The sequence below is a fragment of the Syngnathus typhle genome, linkage group LG7, assembly GCF_033458585.1.
Source record: "Syngnathus typhle isolate RoL2023-S1 ecotype Sweden linkage group LG7, RoL_Styp_1.0, whole genome shotgun sequence".
Taxonomy (NCBI): Eukaryota; Metazoa; Chordata; class Actinopteri; order Syngnathiformes; family Syngnathidae; genus Syngnathus; species Syngnathus typhle.
The window spans coordinates 18,202,222-18,225,771 of record NC_083744.1 but is presented as its reverse complement, the minus strand read 5'-3'; the positions used below and the strand labels follow the sequence as shown (position 1 = coordinate 18,225,771).

Sequence of the window (23,550 nt, the reverse complement as noted above, 5' to 3'; positions counted from 1 at the left end):
TCTGACAGGGATTTTCATAGGACTACAATCCCACTGTCGTCTGAAGCGAGGAATGGAAATAATCGGATGACCTTTTTGTGGGGATGAAAAGCTCGCAGACAAAAATTGGCCTTTCAAAGTATTTCTATTCCTTCCTTTGGCACTTGCGAGTACAAGTAGATGAAAGCGTGGCTGTTATCGCCACGCAGCGGCTGTCGGGCCGGTCGGCCTTCCCAGCCGGTTAATGATTTGCGACGCGGTGGACAAGTGGGCCCTCGCTCGGGCGGCATCAGTGGGACATGATGCGGCACGCGCTCGGCTGGTTCCTAGCGGCCTTGTTTTGGGGATCAGGGGCCCGCGGGGGACCCCAGACCGGCCTCCGACCCAACATGGCGGACCAGGAGCTGTTCTGGGGCGCCGACCAGTACGACTTCTCGGTGGTTCTGCCCGGCGCCGGGATGGACTGCTTCTGGCACTTTGCTCACCACGGGGAGAAGTTCTACCTCAACTTCATGGTGAGATGAGTGGAACGCCGCTGCGAGCGCCGCTTTTGCCCTGCCTGCCTGGTACGACACCGGTGCGTTCAGGTGCAGTGGGTGACGGGCGTGGGCCACGACCGCCACCTCTCGGTTACCGTCAACGCTCCCGGCGGCCTCCTGCTTTCCACCGTGGATGACGCCAAAGGGCAAATCGACTTGGACGCCAGCGAAACCGGTGCGCGCAACAAAGACACACACACACTCCAAAACCATCGGCTCCGACATGATTTGAATTGGGTGGGATGAGCATCATTTTCCATCACCCAAAACTTGCGGAACACACACTGGCCCGAAGGGGGCGCCAAAATACTCTTGAAAAAGCTTGCACGGTTTTCGGTTTTCTTGCGTGCGCGTGCGCACACGCATGTTTCGATGCACGTGTATGTTGTTTGTTTTCATATTAGTGTTGTTTGACATGACCGTGTTTGCACTTGTGGACGTGCGTGTGCGTGTGCGTGTTTCAGGTTTCTACCAGATGTGTTTGAGCAACTTCCACAACCGCTTCGGCAGCATGCAGGTGTCCCTCAGCTTTGGCGTTTACTACGATCACGCGCCCCCCAAACAAGAAGAACAAGTAGAAGATAAGGCCAAGAAGCTCAACGACACGCTGAGCATCATCGAGGTCTGAAGGAAAGAGGTGGCTGTTGCGGACTTGTTCGATCAATAGATGGATCGATCGCTGCTTTGCTTTGCTTTCAGGCGTCGGCCCGGCGCGTGGAGAACGCCGCCTTCCACATGTTCCGTCACTACAACGCGGGACGCATGCGCCGCGGCGCCGACGAATTCCTGCTGGTGTCCAAGCGGCGGCGCGTGGGCTACTGCTCGGCCGCCCTGGCCCTTCTCATCGTGCTGGCCGGATATCTGCAGCTGCGCTTCCTCAAGAGCCTCTTCGCCGAGCGCCGCCACGGCGACGGCGAGCCGCGCGCATGCTGAGTGCCGCGCTTGTTTGCCAACAGGAGCCTTCATCACTTCGATCCCATTTTCATCGATTTTGAACAATAAATCCTTAGTGACGAGAATTGTTCGGGCGTGTAATAACCATGACCTCCACTAGGTGGCAGAATGAATTTGTGAAACCGCCGCCTGCAATTACCGTGAGGACCGCTTCTGTTCTGTACCATGCTGTTCAATAAATTGTACCCGTTCCACGTGCAAGTTGGTTTCATGCGAGATAGGAATGCTGTGGGACAGGTCGAAGCTGGCAAGAAACATCAGCACGACGAGCGCTGCCCTTGCATTTTGATGCCAGCAGCCACTGCGTCGGACGAGAGGACAAATCAGGTGACTTTCGCTTATTTGCCGAATCGTACCTCATTAGGGGACATGAACATGAAAAGGATGCAAATTCACAAATCGGACAACGGAACGAGGGTATTAGGGGGAAGAGTTTTCTTCACGGCTGAGCATTTGTTTTATTTACCGATTCTTGTTGAATTTCTTTTCAATTGATCCCGCTCATTTTTATTCCGGCAACACGGTGCGTAGCACTTGTGACTCACGGAACTCAACGGAACGAGGGAATTTGGGGCTTGGGCAAGATTTTGCATCAAGGCTGAGCACTTGTCTTGGGGCGGGCTCGGGATGAAACACAGTCTTGCTAAAGGAAATGGGTCCATTTTGGGATATATAAGCCAAGTTGAATATTTGGATAAACGCTTCGATTCAGATAGCGAATGCAAAGATATCACAAACAGTACCGTGACAAACAAGTGACCGGTTCTTCCAGTTACAAGACCATTAAAGATTTCGTGAAGTCTGTATTAAAAAAAATGGTGACGTTTGACTTTGTTGTTCCAGGAAACTTGTAAAGAATTTAGGAGCCTGAGTCACCAAGCAACATGGCGGACGTAAGTAGCAGTGCAAAACATGGCTGACTTTCATTTGCATGCGTCATCAATTCACTTCAGGCTTGCAAGTCCTATCCATCGTGTGCTTGCCCAGCAAGCTCTTCACACTATTTCATGTGTGATTGTGTTTGTCAGTTGTTGTTGGGAAGCGCCGAATCCATCTTGAGTTTGTGCGGCGACGTGTACAAAATGGTGCAGACGGCCAAATCCAACAAGACCCAGTGCCAGCAAGTGGCCGACCGCGTGCGCACCTTGGAGAAGATGGTGCTGAGCATCAAGCAGCGGCCCGACAGCGTCTCGCCCGATGTCAAAAGCGCCCTGATCGACCTGGCCCGCAGTCTGAAGAACGCCACCGAGCTCATGGGCAAAGTTTCCAAAGCCAACGCCTTGGTCAAGGTGTTAAACTCCGGCAACAACGAGTCCAAGTTCCAGGAAGTCAGTCAGAAGCTGAACCAAGACATGCAGGTGCTGTCCATGGCTCTGCAGATCAGTCACGGCGACACCCTCAGGGAGGGCCTGAGGACCATCGTGGCGGAACACAGGGCGACCACGGCCCAAAGCCTCGCACCCCTCCGTCGCAAGCCCGTCATGCGGGTGACCCAAGCCGACCAGCGTTGCGGCGGCGACGACAACGGTTCGGGCGGCGACAAGGGTCCGGGCGCCTCGGATGGCGGCGCGGCCCAGGATTCGACGACACTTGTCGCCAATATACTATTGTCTTCCGTGGACAAGGTCAAGCCGCCTGATGGCAAAGTGCCCCTCGGTGCACCTCTGGCCAAATTGTCACAGAGCAAGGCGCCCGTACCCGCGTCACCTACTCGCATGATACTCGTTAGCGCCTCACCCGAGACCAAGGTACCCGCCCCAAAGTCACAGGGCGCCCCGGCGCACGGTTCCACGTCATACAGCTCCGGGCAGTCACCCATCCACATGCCAGAACCCACTCTGATGTCACCGCTCCTCAGGCCCATGATGTCCCCCATGCCCATGGTATCCCCCAGGCCCATGGTGTCCCCCATGCCCACGGTATCCCCCATGCCCATGGTATCCCCCAGGCCAATGATGTCCCCCATGCCTATGGTGTCCCCCATGGTATCCCCCCCTGTCTCCAGCTTCCCCTACTCCTATGCGCCCACACCTTCTGCGATGAGCTTCAGTCTTATGCCGATGGCGTACCAGCAGCCACCCAACACCGCGGTGAGCACCTTCATAAGCTACAACCGTGCCCCCTCTTCACAAGCCCTTAAGCTGGCACAAGCTTTTGCCCCGGGGCCGCCACACTCCCGGCCGCAAAGTCATATGAGCGGCAACATTTTGACAAACATTTACTATACTAGGTGAGCTGAATGATACGCCGCGTGGACTGGCGCTTCTGAAAACTTCTCAAAAAGGAGAAATTGTGCAAAGTTGACCAAGCACACTTAGCTACTCCACGTGCAATACTTCTTAAGCAATAAAACCAAGTCGACTCAACACACTGTTGCTGCTTCCCGTCAATATTTGTACGTACTTTGAAAGCCAAAAAGCAACTTTGGTTTCACTTTGGATGCGAGGTATAGGAATGCTGTGGGACAGGTCGACGTTGGCAGCAAACATCAGCTCAGCTCGACGAGCGCTGGGTTGCATTCTGATGCCAGCAGCCACTGCGTTGGACGGGCGACGACAAATCAGGTGACTTTGGCTTATTTACCGACCCTTGTTGAATTCCTTTTCAATTCATCCCGCTCATATTTATTTCGGCAACACAATGCGCAGCACGTGTGACTCGCGGAACTCAACGGAACGAGGGGCAAGATTTTTCATCGAGGCTGAGCACTTGTTGTGTGGCGTCGGGACGAAACACCATCTTGCGAAAGAAAATGTGTCCACTTTGGGAAATATGAGCTGTTGAATATTTGGAATGAGATCACCAAATGATTCCCGGGCCCGGCACTGCTACTGCTCCCTTCGGGGATGGGTTAAATGCAGAGCCAAATTTCACCACACCCAAAGATGTGTGTGTGTGTGTGACAATCATTGGGTCTTTCTTTTGGTAAACACTTTGGTTCATATATCGAATGCAAAGATATCACAAACGACGTACGAGTGACCGGTTCTTCCACTTACAAGACCATTAAAGATTTCGTTGTATGTGAAGTCTGGATTAAAAAAAAATGGTGACGTTTGACTTTGACATTCCAGGAAACAAGTAAAGAATTAAAGCGACAGAGTCACCATTCAACATGGAGGTAAGTGCAAGCGCACAACATGGCGGATTTTCATTTGCATGCGTCATCATTTCACTTCAGGCTAGCAAGTCCTAGCCATCGCGTGCTTGCCCAGCCCAGCAAGCTCTTCACGGTATTTCATGTGCGATTGTGTTTGGCACCAGTTGGTGGAACCTATCTTGGGTTTGTGCACCGAGCTCAACAAAATGGGGCAGACGGCCAAGTCCAACAAGGCCCAGTGCCTGCAAGTGGCCGACCGCGTGCGCACCTTGGAAATGATGGTGCTGAGCATCAAGCAGCGGCCCGACAGCGTCTCGCCCGATGTCAGAACCGCCCTGATGGAGCTGACCCGCAGTCTGGAGGACGCCACCGACCTCATGAGGAAACTTTCCAAAACCAACGTCGTGTCCAAGGTGTTAAACTCCAGCATCAACGAGTCCAAGTTCCACGATGTCGGTCAGAAGCTGAGCCAGGACCTGCAGGTGCTGTCCATGGCTCTGCAGATCAGCCACGGCGACACCCTCAGGGAGGGCCTGAGGACCATCATGGCGGAACACAGGGCGATCAAGGCCCAGAGCCTCGAACCCCTCCGTCGCAAGCCCGTCATGCGGGTGACCCAAGCCGACCAGCGTTGCGGCGGCGCCGAGGCTTCAGGCGACGCCGACGAGGGTCCGGGCGCCTTGGACGGCGGCGCGGCCCAAGAATCTACGACACTTGTCGCCAAGATGCTATTGACCTCCGTGAACAGGGTCAAGCCGCTTCTTGGCACGGAGAGCGAGGAGCCCGGTGCACCTCTGGCCAAATTGTCAGAGAGCAAGGCACTTGTACCAGTGTCACCTACTAGCACTAGCGCCTTACTCGAGGCACAGGGTTCCACGTCATACAGCTCCAGGCAGTCACCCATCCACATGCCAGAACCCACTCTGATGTCACCGGTCCCCAGGCCCATGGTGTCCCCCATGCCCATGGTGTCCCCCATGGCCATGGTGTCCCCCAGGCCAATGATGTCTCCCAGGCCCATGGTGTCCTCCATGCCCATGATGTCACCTGTCCACATGGTGTCCCCCATGCCCATGATGTCCCCCAGGCCCATGATGTCCCCCATGCCCATGATGTCCCCCATGCCCATGATGTCCCCCATGCCTATGATGTCCCCCATGCCCATGATGTCACCCGTCCAGATGGTGTCCCCCATGGTGTCCCCCCACGTCTCCTATGCTCCCACACCCCCTGAGATGAGCTTCAATCCTATGGCGATGGCGTACCAGCAGCGCCCCAACAACACGATGAACACCGTCATAAACTACAACAACAACTATCGAGACATGATCAAGCTGGCACGAGCTTTTGCCTCAGCGCAACCCTGGGAGCTAGACCCCTAGTCATAAAGTCATATGAGCGGCAACGCTCTTACTTCAATGATACGCCGCGTGGACTGCCGCGTCTCAAAAGTTTGCAGAAGAGAAGTTGTGCAAAGTTGACCAAGCACACTTAGCTACTCCATGTGCAATACTTCTGATGCAATAAAACCAAATCCAATCAAGGCATTGTTGCTGCTTTCCATGAATCTTTTTTCTCCTTGCTCATTTGAATGGGCGTTCCCGATCTCCATGACTTTGTGCGTTTCGGGTAGCGTGCCGAAGAAGGAGATCCGGGCCTCAGAGCGCTCCTCGCCTCTGCCCAATCAAGGCGTCAACACGTACAAAGTTGTCTAAGCATAACCTGTTTACTTGTTAGCAATTTTTTTTTTTAAACTTTAGTGACTTGGTCAGACAGGTTCCTTCAGCTGGCTTTGTGCTCCTTGTTGGCCACGCAAGAAATAAGGTAACTTCTTTTTGACTTGAATAGTCAACCAAAATAATGCTTTTTTTTAAAAAAAATTTTTTTTTATTGAGCTGCGAGTTTGTTGTGGTTAGAACCATTGGGGCTTCTGCTGTTCAATCTTGGCCCTCTGTGGGCTTTGTGATGGCTTTGTTAGCATGTTAGCTTTGTTAGCATGCCAGCTCCCCAACCCAACGCACAGCCCCAACAGTTTGTGTGTTTGTTAAATTGTGCGACTTTGAATGGATACACACATTTCCTTGTTCTCCATTTACCTCCATGAAATTTGACTTGCTTGATATTTCAGGCATGTCTTGGCAAACCCAAGAATGGGAAGAAGACAATGTGAGTACACAACATATTGGACTTTCATACGTGCGTGTCAAACTGAGTCTTTGGTGTGGGGAAAGTCTTTTTTCTGGTGTCAAACCTTTCACACTTTGAGTGTGTTTCATTGTCTTAGTGTTTCTTTCAATGTTTAGTGTGTAAAACTTCAGTAGTGTGCGTCTGTCCAAATTCACATATGTGTCAGGAGGTGCTGCTGGGAGATGTCGCGTTCATCTTGGACTTGTGCAAGGAGCTGTCCAATGTGGTGGCGAGGCCCAGCTCCCACAGGGCTGGCTTTCTGCAGATCTACAAGCAGGTGAGCCTTTTGGAAAAGATGGCGCTGGCAATCAAGCGGCGGCCCGAGATGGCCACGCCCCAAATCCGGACGGCCCTCGTGGACGTGGGGCGTTGTCTGTCCAATGCCAGGGACTTCACAAGCAAAGTTTCCACAGCCAATTTTGTGCTGGGCTTCCTCAAGACCAGCTCGGATGGGTTCAAGCTCCAGGAAATCAGCTGGAAGCTGAGTGAGGCCGTGCAGGAGCTGTCGGCGGCGCTGGAGAGCAGCAACCTCCGGTCCTCCGGGTTGCGCGGCAAAGAAAGCGCCGATGTCGGGTGGGTTGCGTTCACCTCGGCCGCGTCGTCGCGTCGCTCCGTCCCCGTGTTCCGCCACGCCGTGGCGGTGCGTCCCCCTCTGATGGTTCTGGAGCGGCCCCCCGTTAGCATGGTGCGCTCCACCGTCATCAGCTCCAACCGTCCCCCCACTCGGGTTACCCTCAACCTGGCACGACGTTACGCCTCGATGCCGACGGTGTTCTTGAGGAGTGGCTCCTTAGCACCACACGGGTGTACCTTTGACCCGCACTATTTGTAATGTGCTGGTCCTCAACTTATTTTTTTTTCTCTCCTCCCTGTGGAAGTCCAAGGCCGATGCGTGCGCCCCCCTTCTGCTGCATCCTCTTCCAAGTGTGTTTAGGCTCACCAGCTGCAAATCTTCTCACCTCCACCCTTCTCTTTGTCTGGAGCAAAGTCTTTTTGATGATGCAATTAAGTCCTTAAGAGACAAAAGGTGATCACGGGTTTTTGTGTTGGGGCGAGTCTGATTTGGCACATTTGGAATTGGGCATTGGACGCGTGCCATGCTGGGTGCTTTCTTTGACAATCCGTTTGGTGACTCACTTTTGTGTCACTCTTTTGTGCTCTTTACTGTTTTGATGTTCTTCCTTTTCTCAGTCTTTGCTGTTGCGAAAATAGGATCCGAGTGGGCATCTCTGTGCGGGGCCAACATTGCATCTGGTGTGTCTTTGAGGTTGTTGCATTTTGTTCAACATGTCCGTCGTTGAGCAAGGAAAACAAAGATTGGTTCTTTATTTGTTTGGCTGAGCCAGTGTGTCTGTGAGGCTTCCTCCTTCAAACATCTTTCTTGTGTTTTTGAGTTGCAAACGTGTCTTTCATTTGAAAGGTGTTGATGTGTACAGATAAAATGTCTGAAGCACTTCATTTTTGGAATCTCTTGACGGTGTGTCTTTGATTTCTATGACTGTAAGCCTGGGGAATCAACATTGGGAAACAAAATTGGCGCTTTTTGTGACATTTCATCACGCAAGGTCATATATTGCTTATTATCGGGAAACGTGCACAATAGCGGCTGATTTGTAGAAGCATTCTTTGACACCTCCAACATGGTGACTGAAAATCCTGCCTTTAGACAACATAGCTCGCTAAGCGACTCATCTCGCTTCGTAGCGGCGCAAGCGATCTTTGTTGATGACGTAACCGGAAATACGCGGCAAAGGAGCCCGGGAGAATCTCACAAGCGTTTGAGTGTGGCCACTTTGATCGCTTTTGCCTTGGACTCTGGGGCGCTCCAGAGTCCGCTCCGACCACCAGCGACTCCCGCGGGCCGTGAGCTGGACGGCCCCGGCGAACGTCGACTTCTGCACCGGTAAGAAGAAGAATCAGTAGTGGTTTAGCTGCAGGTGGCTAGCGGCTAGCAGTGAGCTGTACTTGATAACTACGAGTTCGGAAGTTGAGCGGCTCGTTATGTAACTAGGAGGTACCACGGAGCGCGTTGCGGTTCCGTGGCAGGGGCGCATGTTGCAGCAGGAAGACAGACAGCATGCATGACACAGGACCCCCGAGGACCACGATTGAAGAGTCCTCGTCTAATTGAAACGCTTGCTTGCTTGTTTGTTTGTTTGTTTTGAATCCAATTCGAGTAGCGAGTCTGCACTGGCCGTGTGAGACTGGATTCAACTGGTAAGAAAGTTCCAGATCAAAGTGAAACAACGGCCAAATCTCCAAGCTGTTTTCATCAAAGCGTTTCAATTAAGATTGTTGGAGCTTGTATTAGTCGAAAAACGGATGCCAACGTTTTTGCTTTCACTGCTAATAATCCAAATGTCCGTTATCTGCCTCTTTGACGATCCGTGAGTTTTGGCCCAGTATAAATTGGAGCAAATGTGTAGCTGACATGATGAGCTGCTGTGACAAGTACATTTCCCCGCTGTGGGATGAATAAAGTTCGATCATCATCAGTGTCGTCATCAGATAGAAGCAATGGAGTTAGATCCCCTCCAGCCCAGCGCCGCCGCCGCCGGCGCTCCCTCCATCATGTCCGACTCTGCCAGCAGCACGGAAGTGGACGAGGAAGACGACGCGGGCGGCGAGGGGGAGGCCCGAGTGGCGGTCCCCCTCACACTTCCAGCCACCTGGGCCTTCAGTCAGAGGAGGGCGGGCCAAGGGAGCGCCGCTACACAGTCCTCGCCCGTGCGGAGGCGGCTTCGGTAAGTCTGTCCTCGTGCCTTTCTCAGACGTCAAATGGTTGATTATGAGCGGCCGCCTCCATCAAGGCACGCCATCCGAGTGCACTACTCCAGCCGGACGGCCACGCCCCCTCGAGGCTTCCCCAACTTTGTGCTGCGAGCACCCGCCGCCGCCCAGCCGTCCAGCAGCACCGAGGCGAGCGAGTCTGATGAAGAAGAGCCCGCCGGGGTGGCCCCGGCCCCTCCAGCTCACCCGCGTCTCGACGGCCCTGGTGAGAATGCGGCCCCCGATGCCGGTAGGTGCCGCTTTTTGATCCGAACGCGCCGTCTCGGGCGTGCTTTCCCTTTAAGTCTTCTTCTCGCCTTCAGCCGCAGACGGCCCAAGAGAAGGAGGAGACGACGGAGCTCCCGCAGCACAGGTAGCATAGCGAGCTTCGGCTAGCTGATGAATCGATGGGAGCCCTGCTTGAAAGTCCCGTCCTAAACGTCGCCGTCTGCTTACAGCCGCCCCCCGCCGTTCCAACGTTCCAAAGCGAGGAGGGCGACGGCAACACGTGCAGCATCTGCTTTGAGGCCTGGACGGCGGTGGGCGACCACCGCGTGGCCGCCCTGCGCTGCGGGCATCTCTTCGGCTTCACCTGCATCCAGAGGTGGTTGGCCTCGCAGCGCGCCGCCGCCAAATGTCCGCAGGTAGGTCCCATCTTGTGTGTGGGGGGGGGGGCCCTCGCACGTTTTCACTTGCGGCCTCACTCGCTCTTGCCTGTCTCATCAGTGCAACAAGAAGGCCAAGCGCTCGGATATCGTGATGCTCTACACGCCCAAGTTGAAAGCCGTGGACAACAGCCACCACGAGAGCCTCAAGAGGTCCAACGCCCGCCCGCCTGCCCGCCGGTCAGCCCCATTTGCGCACTCACCCCAACTCCCTCCCTCCCTCCCTCTCTTGTGTGCAGGGCACTTGAACAGGAGCAGTCTCTACGGAGGAAGGCCGAGTTCGAATCGGCCCACTGCAAACTCAGGCTTCAGATGATCACCAGCAAGTACGGTCAAGCTCAACAGGAGCTGCAGGTATCGACTTCCTGTTTCCAGAGTCAACGGCCGGTCGTCGGCGCACGCCTTATTCTTTTTTTGTCTGGTAGGAGATCCGAAGTCAGATGGCTCAAGGCGGTGGCGCCGCCTCTGCCGCCGTCCCCGGCTCGTCCTCGTCCAGCTCCCACCTGACGGCGCCGTACGAATACTACTCGGCCGTGGTGGTGTCCTCCAACGGAGGCTGTCGAGTTCTGGCCCACTGCGAATCGCTCAACTGCCTGCTGGTCTCGCAGCCCTCGGCGAGCGCCGTGCTCCTGCCCGGTGGGCCCTCGCCGCCGCCGCCGCCGCCTTGATTTCTCCTCCCCCCGCCGCATGTCATTCCTCGTGACGTCTTTGCGTGTGAACGCGGCGGCGGCAGGCTGGGGCGTGAAGAAGGTGAGCCTGCACAACTCCAGGCACAGCCAGTACGTTCCCATCCACAGCGCGCACATCCGAGCCTTGAGCTTCAACCGGCAGAACGGCGGGATGCTGCTGTCCGCCTCACTGGACAGCACCCTCAAGATCACCAGGTGAGGGAGGCGTCATGGTGGCGACGGCGCCCCCTGCTGGCATTTCCCCGCTGGCGAGGCTCACTTGGGATGTTTGCAGCATGCAGAGCAACGCGGTGGTGCAGACGTACAACGCGGGCAAGCCGGTGTGGAGCTGCTGCTGGTGCTTGGACAAGCCCAATTACGTCTACGCGGGCCTCAACAACGGCTCGGTACTGCTCTACGACATCAGAGACACCAGCACCCACGTGCAGGAGCTCCAGCCGCTGCGCTCTCGGTGAGGGAGGCGTTTTCTCCGGCTCCGGCTTTGCCCAAAGCGAGCCCAACGTTGTCTCCAACTTTTCGTTTGAGGGCCCCGGTGGTGTCGCTGTGCTACATCCCCCGCGCGGCGTCCAACGCGTTCCCGTGCGGCGGGCTAATCGCCGGCACGCTGGAGGGCGGCGTCTTCTGGGAGCAGCTGGACGAGAACACGTACAAGCCGCACAGTCTGCCGCTGGAGGCGGGAGTTTGCACCGGCATCCAGGTGGAGACGGAGAGCCGACATTGCCTGGTCACGTACCGAGCCGGTGAGACGCCGCCGCCGCCACTTGATATGGAACCCGCTCGTTGGCGTCATCACGCAAAACCAACGAGGGTTTAGCGGTAAACGTTACTCGGACTTGCAGTAACGTCCAAAGTCAGCCACGCAAAACTAACGAGGGTTCAGGGTTCGGACCCAAACTCGGACCAGCGGTAACGTCCAAAGTCAGCCCCGCTTGTTTTGAGCACGCAGGCCGCCTCCACCCGATGGTGCGCTGCGTCCTGATGGCGCTGACCCGGACGCCGCAGCAGGACGCTGGCGAGCCGCCCGGCTGCTCCTGCTCCCCCGTGCAGACCTTCAGCGTAGGCCCGGCCTGCAAACTGCTCACCAAGAACGCCGTCTTTGTCGGCCCGCACGGAAGCGGAACGCTGGTGTGCGCCGGAAACGAGACCACCCATTCCACCATGGTAGGTCCCGCGGCATGCAAATTCACGCGGTCTTTCCGAGTAGGTGTTTGTCTGATGGCTTTTTTTTTTTTTGCGTGCCGCCGTTGAGGTGTGGGAGGCTTCCAGCGGCGCTCTTCTCCAGGTGATTCCGTCCGACCTGCCCGTGCTGGACATCTCGCCGTTTGCCGTCAACGGCGTGCACTTCCTGGGCACGCTGACGGAGAAGATGCTCAAGTTCTACAAGTGGAAGTGAAAAGACTGGATGAACGCTCGATGGTGGCGCCGGGTAGAATTTGTTCATCATGTTGAGTGTTCCAAGGCCCCTTTAGGCACGTTTGGAACATTCTGTTGCAAGGGAGGAAGGTTTCGGCGTCTTTGAGCGCAAGCCTCGGATGTTAGAGCGGCCTTGAACTCGAAGAACTTGAAGAGGCCGCCCGCGCTTGCGTCCGCCAAGAGTCCCAATCGAGGCCAAATAGGCTCACCAGCCTGAAATGCTCCCTTTGTGACCCTACGATGACCACCGCTGTTTTGTTTTCTACTCGTTATTCCATTTCTGTTTTTCAAGTGAATAAAAACCATCTTTTTTAGTCTGAACTGTCTGTCCAAGCTTTTTATAAAAATGCAATTTTATATGTATTACAAAAAACTAAATGTTTTTTTTGTTTTTTAAGCTTTTGGGCCTTATATGGGTAAAGCCCGCCATGCTCAAACAGCCATGGAAGTTCTCGTTTACAAAATGTAGCAACCATGACGGCAAAGAAAAGAGATGAAGACATTTATTTTATGGCAGTCCAATGGAAATGCCACCATGAAATTTCATTTGGGACACGGACGTAAGACAAATTTCACTTGACACTTTTCTTTCCCTTGAAACAAGTAGCACCTTTGATTGATAACGTTCAGTGATGACACCTTGTAATTGCCAAACGAAAACGTCTGCCCTGGGGTGCCGCTCTTTGGATTTGAGCCGGCCGTCGCCTCCAGCCGCCGCACGCGCGCGCGCCCGCGCTTATGAATTATTTATGAGCCAACCGCCCACGGTCAGGCAGACTGGCCCCAGGGTGCGCCCTCCCTCCCTCGCTTTCTCTCTCTCCCTGTCCGCAAGCGTGCAACATTCCCGAGCGTCCCTGAACGCAGCAGCCGCGGCCGAGCAGCAGCAGGCTGAAGATGGCCGACTGCATACGTGTTCTTCACCTCCTGCTTTTCTTGAGCGTCTCGTCGCTTCTCCGGCCGTGTCGAGCGGACGCCAATGCGTGGCCCGTCGCGGCCAACCTGCAGAATCCGCCCGGCGCCGTCAACGCGGCGGCCGTCGCCGCCGCTGACAGGAACCCGGTCGTCGGCGGCGCGGCCTCGGCGCATCGAAAGCGCTCCGCCGGCTGGAAGTTATCCGAGGAGGGGGTGTGCAGGGACGACCTGACGCGACTGTGCGCCAAGGACACGTGGAACAACAACCTGGCGGTGCTGGAGTGTCTCCAGGACAAGAAGGAGGTTGGTTGGTCGCTTGCTTGCTGCTCGAGCGGGGCTTTGAAAAGCGGCGGTCGGTCGGGGAGTGCCCGCTCGAGCTTAGCCGCCTCCGTTAGCCACCTGCTAGCCCACGTAAGATACAGGACGTCACGCGGGACTCCCATCGCGATTCGGACGACTCGGCCTCTTCGACGCTTTTGTACAAGGAGCATCGAGCGCACCACTAGTTTTCTAGCGTCGACCGGGCATTCGCCTTTTGCGCTTCTGTTCGGCGTGCTGCTTTTCCCACTAAATGCTTTTCTTGGCGTGTTGTCGACGTCTCTTGCCGGTCGACTTTGTGTAAAACTTCGATCGAGTGGAGCGAAAAGCGTCGCCGTCGGGAGCCTCGAAATGCTTCATGAGAGACAGACAGACGAAAAGACTCTTTTGGGTCGGCCGAATCGAGCGCACGACGAGTCTGTAGTCGCTCATGTGAACCGATGAGCACTGTTTTGTTGGCATCGCCGACATACGAGAAAGAAACATCCGAGCGTCGGAATTCGCTCAGGTGTGACTGACGAGCGAGCAGCAATTCGAGTTTGGCGAGCTTGGGTTTGTTTGGGAAACGCTTCGTGTCACTTCAATGTCCTGAAACTAACTGATCAGCGATGGGCCAAATATTTAGAATAGGTGCTCCTTGCAACATTTCGTCTTGAGGAGAAAGGCCCGTCGAACCTCAACTATCGGGCCAATCCTTCTAATCATCCTAGAAATTAAAGGTGGCAAAAGTACGGACGCCCACATTCATTTGGGTGTCGAGTGATCACGTTATTCTTGAAATCCAGGAAACTGCTGGGATCGGAATCATCTAGATTCATTTCAATCCCATTCCCGAATCTCTATTTGCTCTGGAACAACACGCGTTCAAAAATTAATCATGAGACAACATTTGTTTTGAACTGGCCATGTAACAGAAAGTCATGTGAAATCGCAATCTTTTTTTTTTTTTTGTAATTGTTAATTCTTTAAAATTGTTCACCAGTTAAACATGAAAGCAGCCCCCATGTGTCACTCACACGTGACTTAAATCGTATGGGGACGTTTTTGTGCATCTGATCAATTTGCGTGTTGGCAGGGCAGGGCAGGGGCAACGGCGCAGCGAGCGCCTTCTCAGGCATTTCGTAGATGCTCGCTAGTCGCAACGCTGACACAAGATTAGCGTAAAAATCGCTCAGTCAGCTTTATTTCTAGATCAATGTCCTGGAATAGACAAACAGGAGAGAGACGGCCAACAACAATGGACTGCGGGGACAAATGTCCACGTCGAGCCAGCCCAGGACACATTTTTGCTATGTTTGGGATGCCACGTTAGCGGAGGAACCACTAGCGCATAGCTAAGCGTCATCATAACTTTTGTTTGGAATGTTGCATCTTGTCCATACATTTTTGTCCGACATGTGGTTAGGAAGCGTGCTTTGTAATCATCATGGAGATTTGACAGTTTGTAAAATAATTGGATCTCATTCAGCACAAAGGCCGAGGGTTTGCGGCATCGTACCGCTTTTAGACACACACATTGTGTACGTGGGTGTGTGCGTGTTGTGGTTTGGTCGACGTGGAGTCCAACGGGAGGAAGAAGATGAAGACCTCGGTGGAAAGAAGGCATCTGCTCACATTGTGCAAAAGATTTCATCATGCGTAGAATAGGTGGAAAGAGACCAAGGGAAATTGCACGCTTGGTTTTATTTTCAAACCTTAAGTGACCTTGAGAGTCAACCAATGTCGTGGCGACGAGCGGAACGCCATGCTGCTGGACCGGCCCGGCCGGCCGGTGCTGCGGCCGACCGGTTCCGCCGGCTCTTAGCATCGGCCGTGAAGATTTCATCAAAATGGCCGGGTTTTTTGAAGAGGTTGTGAGCGGGTCATGTGACCGCCGAGGCGGAAATGGCTGATCAGATTGAGGTCGAATCGTTTCGGTGTGCCTTTTTGTTTTAAGGAAGCAAATTTGTTCTGAAATTCCTGTGCTGCCATTCAAAACCAGGAGTGTCAAAGTTCATCAAAAGTCTGACTTTGAAGAAAAGAAACAAAACCACAAAGATGGAGGAAAGAACTTTGAATACCCATGCCTTTTTTTTTTTTTTGTGTGTCTTCCAGGATTCGGACATCGCGCCCGAATGCAGCCATGTAAGTGGGCCAACCCTAAATGCGTTCCGGCCGCCGAAGCTCCTTTCTTATCATTGTCGTCTATCTTGGCGCTCTAGCTGCTGTGGAACTACAAGCTCAACCTAACCACCGACCCCAAGTTTGAGTCGGTGGCCGTGGAGGTGTGCAGGTCCACCATCTCCGAGGTCAGTCCGCTCGGCGTCGATGCTCGGCTAAAAGCGAACCCAAAAAAAACCCCAAAACGCTGCAGATTAAAGAGTGTGCGGCGGAGGAGCTGGGCAAAGGATACCTGGTATCGTGCCTCGTGGACCACCGCGCCAACATCAGCGACTACCAGTGCAAGCAGTACGTCACCAAGATGACCAGCATCGTCTTCAGCGACTTCCGTCTCATCTGCGGCTTCATGGACAAGTGCCGCGACGACATCAACGCGCTGCACTGCGGCAGCATCAGCACGGGGGACAAGGTGGCAAAGCAGCAACCTCGGCTCGCGCCCTCCGAGCTGGCCGTCTGACCCACCCGACCGACCGCCCCTTTTTGCCGCCCGCCGCAGGACGTCCACTCGCAAGGCGAGGTCATCGCGTGCCTGGAGAAGGGCCTGGTGCGCGAGGCCGAGGAGCGGCCGGGGGCGCACGCCATCAAGGACGAGTGCAAGAAGAACATCATGCGCGTGGCCGAGCTCTCCTCGGACGACTTCCACCTGGACCGATATCTCTACTTTGCCTGCCGGGACGACCGCGAGCGCCTCTGCGAGAGCGTGAGTCTGTCTTGCTATCTGCCGTTGGCCTTGGAAAACCCAAACTAACTCGATGTGTTTGCGCAGACGCTGGCGGGCGAAGGTCGCGTCTACAAGTGTCTCTTCAACCACAAGTTTGAGGAGGCCATGTCGGAGAGGGTGACTAGCATTTTTGCCCTACTTAGCATTTGCGCTTCACTCCCGATCCGCTTCTGTGGGCATGGCGAGAATTCACTTGTTTCAAATCGACAAACGCACGAGGATAATCGTGTGTGTGCGTTCAGTGTCGTGAGGCGCTGACCACCAGGCAGAAGCTGATCGCCCAGGACTACAAAGTCAGCTACTCGCTGGCCAAGGCCTGCAAGTCGGACCTGCGCAAGTACCGCTGCAGCACCGACAGCGGCGTGCCCCGCGCCCGCGAGGCGCGCCTCTCCTACCTGCTGCTCTGCCTGGAGTCGGCCGTGCATCGAGGTGGGCGCTTAGCCTCTGGCGCAAGCCCGCCGGCGCCGCCCTCCTTCCAACTCGCCTTTGCGTTTGCGGCCAGGTCGCACGGTGAGCGGCGAGTGCCAGGGCGAGATGATGGACTACCGCCGCATGCTGATGGAGGACTTCTCGCTCAGCCCCGAGATCGTGCTGCACTGCCGCGCCGAGATCGAGAGCGACTGCTCGGGTCTGCACCGCAAAGGCCGCACGCTGCACTGCCTCATGCGGGTCGGCCGCAACAACGCCGTCGACCCCAACTGTCAGCGCGCGGTCAGTCCAGACGCGGAGTCTGCCGGGCCAGGCCCGGCCCCTGTTTGACTTTTGCTGAAAGCCGGTTGTGCTGGCGGGTTTGCTCCCACAGCTGCAGACGCTGATCCAGGAGGCGGACCCGGGCGCCGACTACCGCATCGACCGCGCGCTGAACGAGGCCTGCGAGTCGGTCATCCAGACGGCCTGCAAGCACATCCGCAACGGCGATCCTATGTCAGACAAAAACCAACAACGGCCGGCCGGCTCCTTCTCTGCGCTAGCCGCGTTGACGCCGCCATCTTTATGCCTGTTCAGGATCCTGTCGTGTCTGATGGAGCACCTCTACACGGACAAGATGGTGGAGGACTGCGAGCATCGGCTGCTGGAGCTGCAATACTTCATCGCTCGGGACTGGAAGTAAGCCAAGGGCCCAACTGAGCGTTTGCGGGCCGCCGAGTGCCGACCCCCCTGACCTGCTCCGCCCCACCGCAGGTTGGACCCCGTCCTGTACAAGAAGTGCCAGGGCGACGCGGCGCGCCTCTGCCACACGCACGGCTGGAACGAGACCAGCGAGATGATGCCGCCCGGCGCCATCTTCTCCTGCTTGTATCGCCACGCCTACCGATCAGTGGAGCAGGGCCGCAGGGTGAGTGAGTGAGTGAGTGAGTGAGTGAGTGAGTGAGTGAGTGAGTGAGTGAGTGAGTGAGTGAGTGAGTGAGTGAGTGAGTGAGTGAGTGAGTGAGTGAGTGGGTCGGTCGGTCGGTCGGTCGGTCGGTCGGTCGGTCGGTCGGTCGGTCAGTCAGTCAGTCAGTCAGTCAGTCAGTCAGTCAGTCAGTCGCTGGGCTGGTGGGCGGGGCCTGCAAAGTGGCTGCGCTGCTTAGAGGTAGACGTGAGGTCTTTCAAAATTAGAGCAGATTTTTTGTTTGTTTGATTTGTGATGATGACATAAACAAACAAACAAAAGTGGCAGATTTTTCCGCCCGGGCCGCTCGACGTGAGTCTAGGGGGCGGGGCATCCGCGTGGTGTACGCTCGCTCATTGACCGCCGCCACGTGTTCTCGTAGCGCCCAGTCCAAGTCACTGAAGAAGGAAACACTACTGTGAGTACGATGACGACGCATTTTATTTTGTCCGCATGCAAACTCAAATCTCATTTTAGATGGCTGGTCAATGAGTCACTCCAAGGATTTAATATGCTAAATTCATCTCCAATCTGGTGGTAGCCTCCATTTTCAATTGCAGTCTTTTCTCACAGACGCTCTCCTATTTCAAGGTGCACTTGACTTTTCATGTGGACAAAAAGGAACTTGGGGTTTTTTTTCCTCTCAAAATTGAGGACATGATGGCTGAAATTTGGCTAACCAATCGTTGATTCATAATTGAGGTGTTGATTTGCTCAACTGTCATGCGGGCGGCAACCTCCTCCCTCAAATGATGTCGACCCTCTGTGCTTTGACTTACGAGTGGGCCAACTTTGCATTTTGACACAACTGGCTGTGACTCGCTTCTGGAATTGCGCTGCCACCATCTAGTGGCTGCGGTCCGAAGCGCATCTCCAAACAAAATAGACATTGGGGTCAGGAAAAGCTTGTCTCTTCAAACTCCCAATTACAGGCACTCGCATCTCAAAGCACCACTGTATTTGTGAACTTTGAAACCATGGCGCTGCTTCGGTGTCCGGGCTAATTGCGGCTGAGCTGGAGATGAACAAAGCGAGGGAGGGGCGGTGAGATGTGAAAGGTGTTCTGATGGCCGGTTGTGTGGATGTTGGCGCCCCAGCTGTCGCGCGACTGCAAGGTGGAGGTGCAGAGGATCCTCCACCAGAGGGCGCTGGATGTGAAGCTGGACCCCGAGCTGCAGAGGCGCTGCATGACCGACCTGGGCAAGTGGTGCAGCGAGAAGACCGACTCGGGACAAGAGCTGGAGTGTCTGCAGGACCACCTGGAGGACCTGGTCCCGGACTGCCGCAGCGTGGTGGGCAACCTGACCGAGCTCGAGTCCGAGGTAGGTCGGAATTTCAAGAAAAACCTTGCCACGTAGTGTTTTTGCTACTCCCAAGCCATCGTAACAGGCAATGTTATTTTAAGAAAGTGAGTCATCACCCACAAAATGACGCACGGCAAAGCGCTACTTTTGGCTCCGGCCTGCGCCTCCCTCACTGCAGCACGGGTGCTTGACACCAGTACGCCACAAGATGGCGCTACTGTGTTTGGAGACTGTTTTCAGCTTTTGTGGTGCGCTCAGGACATTCAGATCGAGGCGCTCCTGATGCGAGCCTGCGAACCCGTCATCCAGGCCCACTGTCACGTAAGTGTCCTTCTTCCGGCCAACGACGTCATTGCGTGGTTGACACCTTGCGCTCGCTTCCCAGGAGGTGGCCGACAACCAGATTGAGTCCGGAGACCTGATGGAGTGTTTGGCGCGCAACAAACACCAGAAGGAGATGAACGACAAGTGCTCGGTGGGCGTCACGCACTTCCAGCTGGTGAGCTTCCCGCACACGCTCTGCCTTTTGCTCGTGTGCTTTGGCGCCAACATTTGCTCTGTGCTGGCTCGCCGGCAGATCCAGGTCAAAGACTTCCGCTTTTCCTACAAATTCAAGACGGCCTGCAAGGAGGATGTCCTCAAACTTTGTCCCAACATCAAGAAGAAGTAAGTCCTCCCCCCCCCGCCCCGAGTTGTGCGACGGATTGCGTGATGATGTCACGTGTCCGCCAGGGTGGACGTGGTGACGTGTCTGAGCAGCACGGTGAGGAACGACACTCTGCAGGACGTCAAGGAGCAGCGCGTGTCCGTCAAGTGTCGCAAGCAACTTCGGGTGGAGGAAGTGGAGATGGTACGTCCGTCGGCCCGCCGGCGCTCGTCACGACCAAACTGCGCCGTGATGTCATTGTGTCCCGCGTCGAGACGACTCTGTGCCTTTTGTCCTCAGTCCGAGGACATCCGACTGGAACCGGAACTGTACGATTCGTGCAAGCCAGACATCAACCGCCTGTGTCAGACCGTGGCCTTTGGAAACGCGCAGGTCGGCGCTCCGGCGCTCACACACACACACACACACACACACGTGTTGACATGTTATTTGACACGTGACATGTAACGTGCAAAGGTGATCGAGTGTCTGAAGGAGAACAAGCGTCAGCTGACCCAGCGCTGTCGGCAGAAGATCTTCAAGCTCCAAGAAGTGGAGATGGTGGATCCCGACTTGGACTATCAGCTGATGAAGGTCTGCAAGCAGATGATCCGGGTACGTCACGTGCGGTCGCGCCGGCTGGTTTTTGCCCCTCGGCTTTTGTGACCCCTGTCTTTGGTGCAGCGCTTTTGCACCGAATCCGAAGGCAAGAACGTCCTTCAGTGTCTGAAGCAGAACAAGAATAGCGAGCTGATGGATCCCAAGTGCAAGCAGACCATCACCAAACGGCAGATCACGCAAAATACAGGTGAGGGGGGGGGGGGGGGCGTGGCCTCCAGTCATTTATTCATTTCGCTTGAAATGACGCTTTTGGATTTGCGTTGTTTGTCGGTCAGACTTCCGTCTGAACCCCATCCTGAGGAAGGCGTGCAAAGCCGACATTCCCAAGTTCTGCCAGCCCATCTTGAACTCGGCCACGGCCGACAACGAGCTGGAGGGCCAAGTCATCTCCTGCCTCAAGCTGAAGTACGCCGACCAGGTCAGAACCGCGCGGTGCTCTCGTCGGCCCCGGCGCCAATCTTCGTCTTGTGACGCGAGCGCTCGTCTGGCCTTTGTCAGCGGCTGTCGTCCGACTGCGAGGACCAGATCCGCATCATCCTGCAGGAGTCGGCGCTGGACTACCGACTGGACCCTCAGCTCCAGCTCCACTGCACCCAGGAGGTTCGCAAGCCCTCCGCCTGCATCCGGCTGCTTTAGCAGCACGCTAAGCTAACGTGCGTGCGTGCGTGTTCAGATCACGCATCTGTGTCCCGAAGAGGCGGCGGCTCAAGAGCAGACGGGTCAAGTGGAGGAATGTCTGAAGATCAACCTGCTGAAGATCAAACAGGAGGCTTGCAAGAAAGTAATGAGGCGGAACCTCCGCCATCTGGCTCCTTCCAAATGAGCGTGTGTTTTTCACCCCAATCTGAGTTGCCACTTTGTTTTTGTTCTTTTTCATTTCAGGAGGTGTTGAACATGCTGAAGGAGAGTAAGGCGGACATTTTTGTGGACCCTGTCCTGCACACGGCCTGCGCGCTTGACATCAAGCACCACTGCGCCGCCATCCCGCCTGGGAAGGGCCGCCGTGAGTACAATCGTGTCCTTTCACGCTTCAAATGGGCCTTTGGAATTCGTTGATTGTAAATAGTTGAATTGATTAGCCCTAAGATGGAGTTGATGTTTTGCGTGCGCAGAGATGTCGTGTCTAATGGAGGCGCTGCAGGACAAACGCGTGCGGCTGCAGCCCGAGTGCAAGAAAAGACTTCAGGACCGCATGGAGATGTGGAGCTACGCCGCCAAGGTAGCTATGGCAACCCGCCAACCGCCCGGCAACTTGAAATTGGGACGGAGCCACATGCATTTGCCTTTGGCGCAGGTGGCGCCGGCGGAGGGTTTCTCGGACCTGGCGGCGCAGGTGCTGACGTCCCCGTCCAAGAACTACATCCTGAGCCTGATGGCCGCCAGCGTGGCGCTGCTCTTCCTGATGGGCTTGCTGTGCGGGAGGTTCACCAAACGCGTCACCCAGGAGCTGAAGAACAGGTAGACCCCGCCCACTGCGGCGATGGACACGCCCACAGGAGGAAGCCCGCCTCTCAAAGACCCTCCTGGAACACTCAAAATGGACGTCAACCACTCTCTCTTAGCCCCGCCCACGGCCGGAACACCTTCCCAGTTATTTTTTTTTGATTTTTATTCTTTTTTCCGTGCCGCTCGGTGGGGCGGCAGGAGAAGACGTGTGAGGGAGCCCGACGTGTAAATGTGTAAGAAAAGAAAAAGAGAGAAATGCCACATGACCTGCTCTTCTGCGCTGCCGCACCACAATGACTCCAATGGCCCCAATCTGGATGTGTGCGTGCGAGGTGTGTTTGATTTACCGCTGTGGGACTGCCAGGCGGGCGGTGCCAACGCAACGCAGCCCCGTCCGCCTCCTGCACATTCTTCTTCTTCTTCTTTGTCTCTAATTTGGCTATTTTGGTGTGCTGCTTTTGTCCCCTGTGCCAGCAAGGCGGCAGCACACCTGCCGTTTGCTTTGTGATGTCATCACATGTGACCATCACATGTGACCAGCACTGCGCCGTGATTGTCAGCAATGGTCAAGTCCAAGTCTTCCCACGTCACCGTGGTGGTGGAATGAGCGCAGCGCGGCACTGCGCAGTGTTTGTCACAGAAAAAACATTTTTGCAGTCACCATTTGGCTGTTTTTTCTTTTTTTCCGTTTGTAAACTCATTTGTTACGTGGGGCCAGCACACTCCGGAGTGTCTCTGGAATCATTGCACACGACAAAATATCCTATCAGTCGCTAGTTAGCTCATCGGCCTTATTTATTGATTTAGGCGGGCCGTTGTCTCGGGCGCGCACACGTCCTCTGCTCCAAGGGCGTTTGTGACACCCGCATAGCTGCCCGGTGATGATGTCACTGCGGCGTGACGTCCCATCGCATAGTGGATGTCGTTGGCGGGATGCACGCGCGTGCCATTGTCGGAGCGGTCGCCGGCCGTGACAGACTTCGGGTTCTCCTTCTGGTTCTTGTGGTGGCCAATAGACCTGCTTTATTTTGCGCTAAGCAAAATGGTTGTTTTGTTTTTGTAAAGGATGTTTAGGGTTGTTTTTGGTTTTTGCTTCTGTCCTCTTTTTGCTCTAATTATTGTGTACAGGTTTAAACAGGAGCAGTTTGTTGATAATAAAGTCTGCAAGATTTCTACGTGGGTCGCTTTTGTCACTTGAAGCTCACAATCGTGCTAAAGTCCCCCAGTGGCCGACGGCCATGCATCTTTGCAGGCCGTTGGATGATGTGGCGACCCTTTGACCCTGATTTGCCTTTCTTGCTGTGTGGTCGCCCTGGACCTTACAATTTTGAACGTTTTTGTCTGCCATCTGAAGAATATAGAGATGATCCTAAATCTTGACATGTTTTTCTTTTTGTGAAGGAGACGGGTGTTACCAGCTGCACACTGATAAGGATTTTTTTTTTTTTTTTCCAGGGCAGGTGCGAACGGGGCCTGCCTTCCTTATCTTTGTTTGCTCATTAAATGGCGGAGGCGGCGGCGGCTCAAGTCAACACAACACAAACACAACCGCGAGCGCATACAGGAAATTAATCTAGTGCGCTTTTCTTTTCAAATTAATTTGTGTTCAAATTTACGGGAAGTTGTTGTCCAAACTTTCTCTTGTATTTGGAATGTGCGCTTCAGCCGCAGTTCACTCAAGTATTGAATCAGTTGACAAAATCGCGCGCGGGAAGCCGTTTCTCAGTCCTTTCATTCCGACGACAGTGCGCAAAT

General features: G+C 55.0%; 3 protein-coding genes across 14 annotated transcripts; all 3 read left to right on the top strand.

Annotated features, from left to right (window-relative positions):
* The first annotated feature begins 273 nt into the window (after positions 1 to 273).
* On the top strand, positions 274 to 6,115 carry tmed6 (transmembrane p24 trafficking protein 6). Of its 6 annotated transcripts, XM_061283502.1 has the most exons (7): positions 274 to 494; positions 567 to 693; positions 983 to 1,140; positions 1,218 to 1,799; positions 2,316 to 2,365; positions 3,919 to 4,036; positions 4,547 to 4,595. In XM_061283502.1, exons 1-4 carry the CDS (start codon positions 279 to 281, stop codon positions 1,449 to 1,451), a joined length of 735 nt encoding a protein of 244 aa, XP_061139486.1. In that variant the 5' UTR covers positions 274 to 278; the 3' UTR covers positions 1,452 to 1,799; positions 2,316 to 2,365; positions 3,919 to 4,036; positions 4,547 to 4,595. The 6 variants fall into 6 exon arrangements, with proteins under 6 accessions (XP_061139486.1, XP_061139488.1, XP_061139487.1 ...); XM_061283504.1 differs by lacking the exon at positions 4,547 to 4,595 and having other exon boundaries at positions 3,925 to 4,037; XM_061283503.1 differs by lacking the exon at positions 4,547 to 4,595 and having other exon boundaries at positions 3,919 to 4,037.
* A 157-nt stretch (positions 6,116 to 6,272) lies between these two features.
* Positions 6,273 to 12,616, top strand: rfwd3 (ring finger and WD repeat domain 3). 6 transcript variants are annotated; one of them, XM_061283484.1, is made up of 16 exons: positions 6,273 to 6,396; positions 6,701 to 6,738; positions 6,926 to 8,662; positions 8,771 to 8,976; positions 9,256 to 9,503; positions 9,570 to 9,778; positions 9,852 to 9,901; positions 9,987 to 10,172; positions 10,255 to 10,346; positions 10,433 to 10,547; positions 10,619 to 10,829; positions 10,927 to 11,077; positions 11,157 to 11,333; positions 11,408 to 11,622; positions 11,829 to 12,043; positions 12,132 to 12,616. In XM_061283484.1, the coding sequence occupies exons 5-16, from the start codon at positions 9,277 to 9,279 to the stop codon at positions 12,273 to 12,275; spliced, it is 1,992 nt and encodes a 663-aa protein (XP_061139468.1). In that variant the 5' UTR covers positions 6,273 to 6,396; positions 6,701 to 6,738; positions 6,926 to 8,662; positions 8,771 to 8,976; positions 9,256 to 9,276; the 3' UTR covers positions 12,276 to 12,616. The 6 variants fall into 6 exon arrangements, with proteins under 6 accessions (XP_061139468.1, XP_061139467.1, XP_061139472.1 ...); XM_061283482.1 differs by lacking the exon at positions 8,771 to 8,976 and having other exon boundaries at positions 6,275 to 6,396; positions 6,926 to 7,036; positions 7,951 to 8,662; XM_061283483.1 differs by lacking the exon at positions 8,771 to 8,976 and having other exon boundaries at positions 9,268 to 9,503.
* Positions 12,617 to 13,123: 507 nt separating this feature from the next.
* LOC133157158 (Golgi apparatus protein 1-like) lies at positions 13,124 to 22,970 on the top strand. 2 transcript variants are annotated; one of them, XM_061283469.1, is made up of 26 exons: positions 13,124 to 13,510; positions 15,620 to 15,649; positions 15,727 to 15,813; positions 15,879 to 16,094; positions 16,182 to 16,385; positions 16,452 to 16,523; positions 16,649 to 16,835; positions 16,909 to 17,117; positions 17,209 to 17,330; positions 17,412 to 17,513; positions 17,589 to 17,742; positions 18,161 to 18,196; positions 18,876 to 19,100; positions 19,341 to 19,403; positions 19,468 to 19,581; positions 19,660 to 19,748; positions 19,815 to 19,932; positions 20,029 to 20,121; positions 20,206 to 20,343; positions 20,413 to 20,536; positions 20,625 to 20,767; positions 20,848 to 20,949; positions 21,023 to 21,130; positions 21,232 to 21,352; positions 21,462 to 21,568; positions 21,644 to 22,970. In XM_061283469.1, exons 1-26 carry the CDS (start codon positions 13,190 to 13,192, stop codon positions 21,809 to 21,811), a joined length of 3,453 nt encoding a protein of 1,150 aa, XP_061139453.1. In that variant the 5' UTR covers positions 13,124 to 13,189; the 3' UTR covers positions 21,812 to 22,970. The 2 variants fall into 2 exon arrangements, with proteins under 2 accessions (XP_061139453.1, XP_061139454.1); XM_061283470.1 differs by lacking the exon at positions 18,161 to 18,196 and having other exon boundaries at positions 13,125 to 13,510.
* The last annotated feature ends 580 nt before the right edge of the window (positions 22,971 to 23,550 follow it).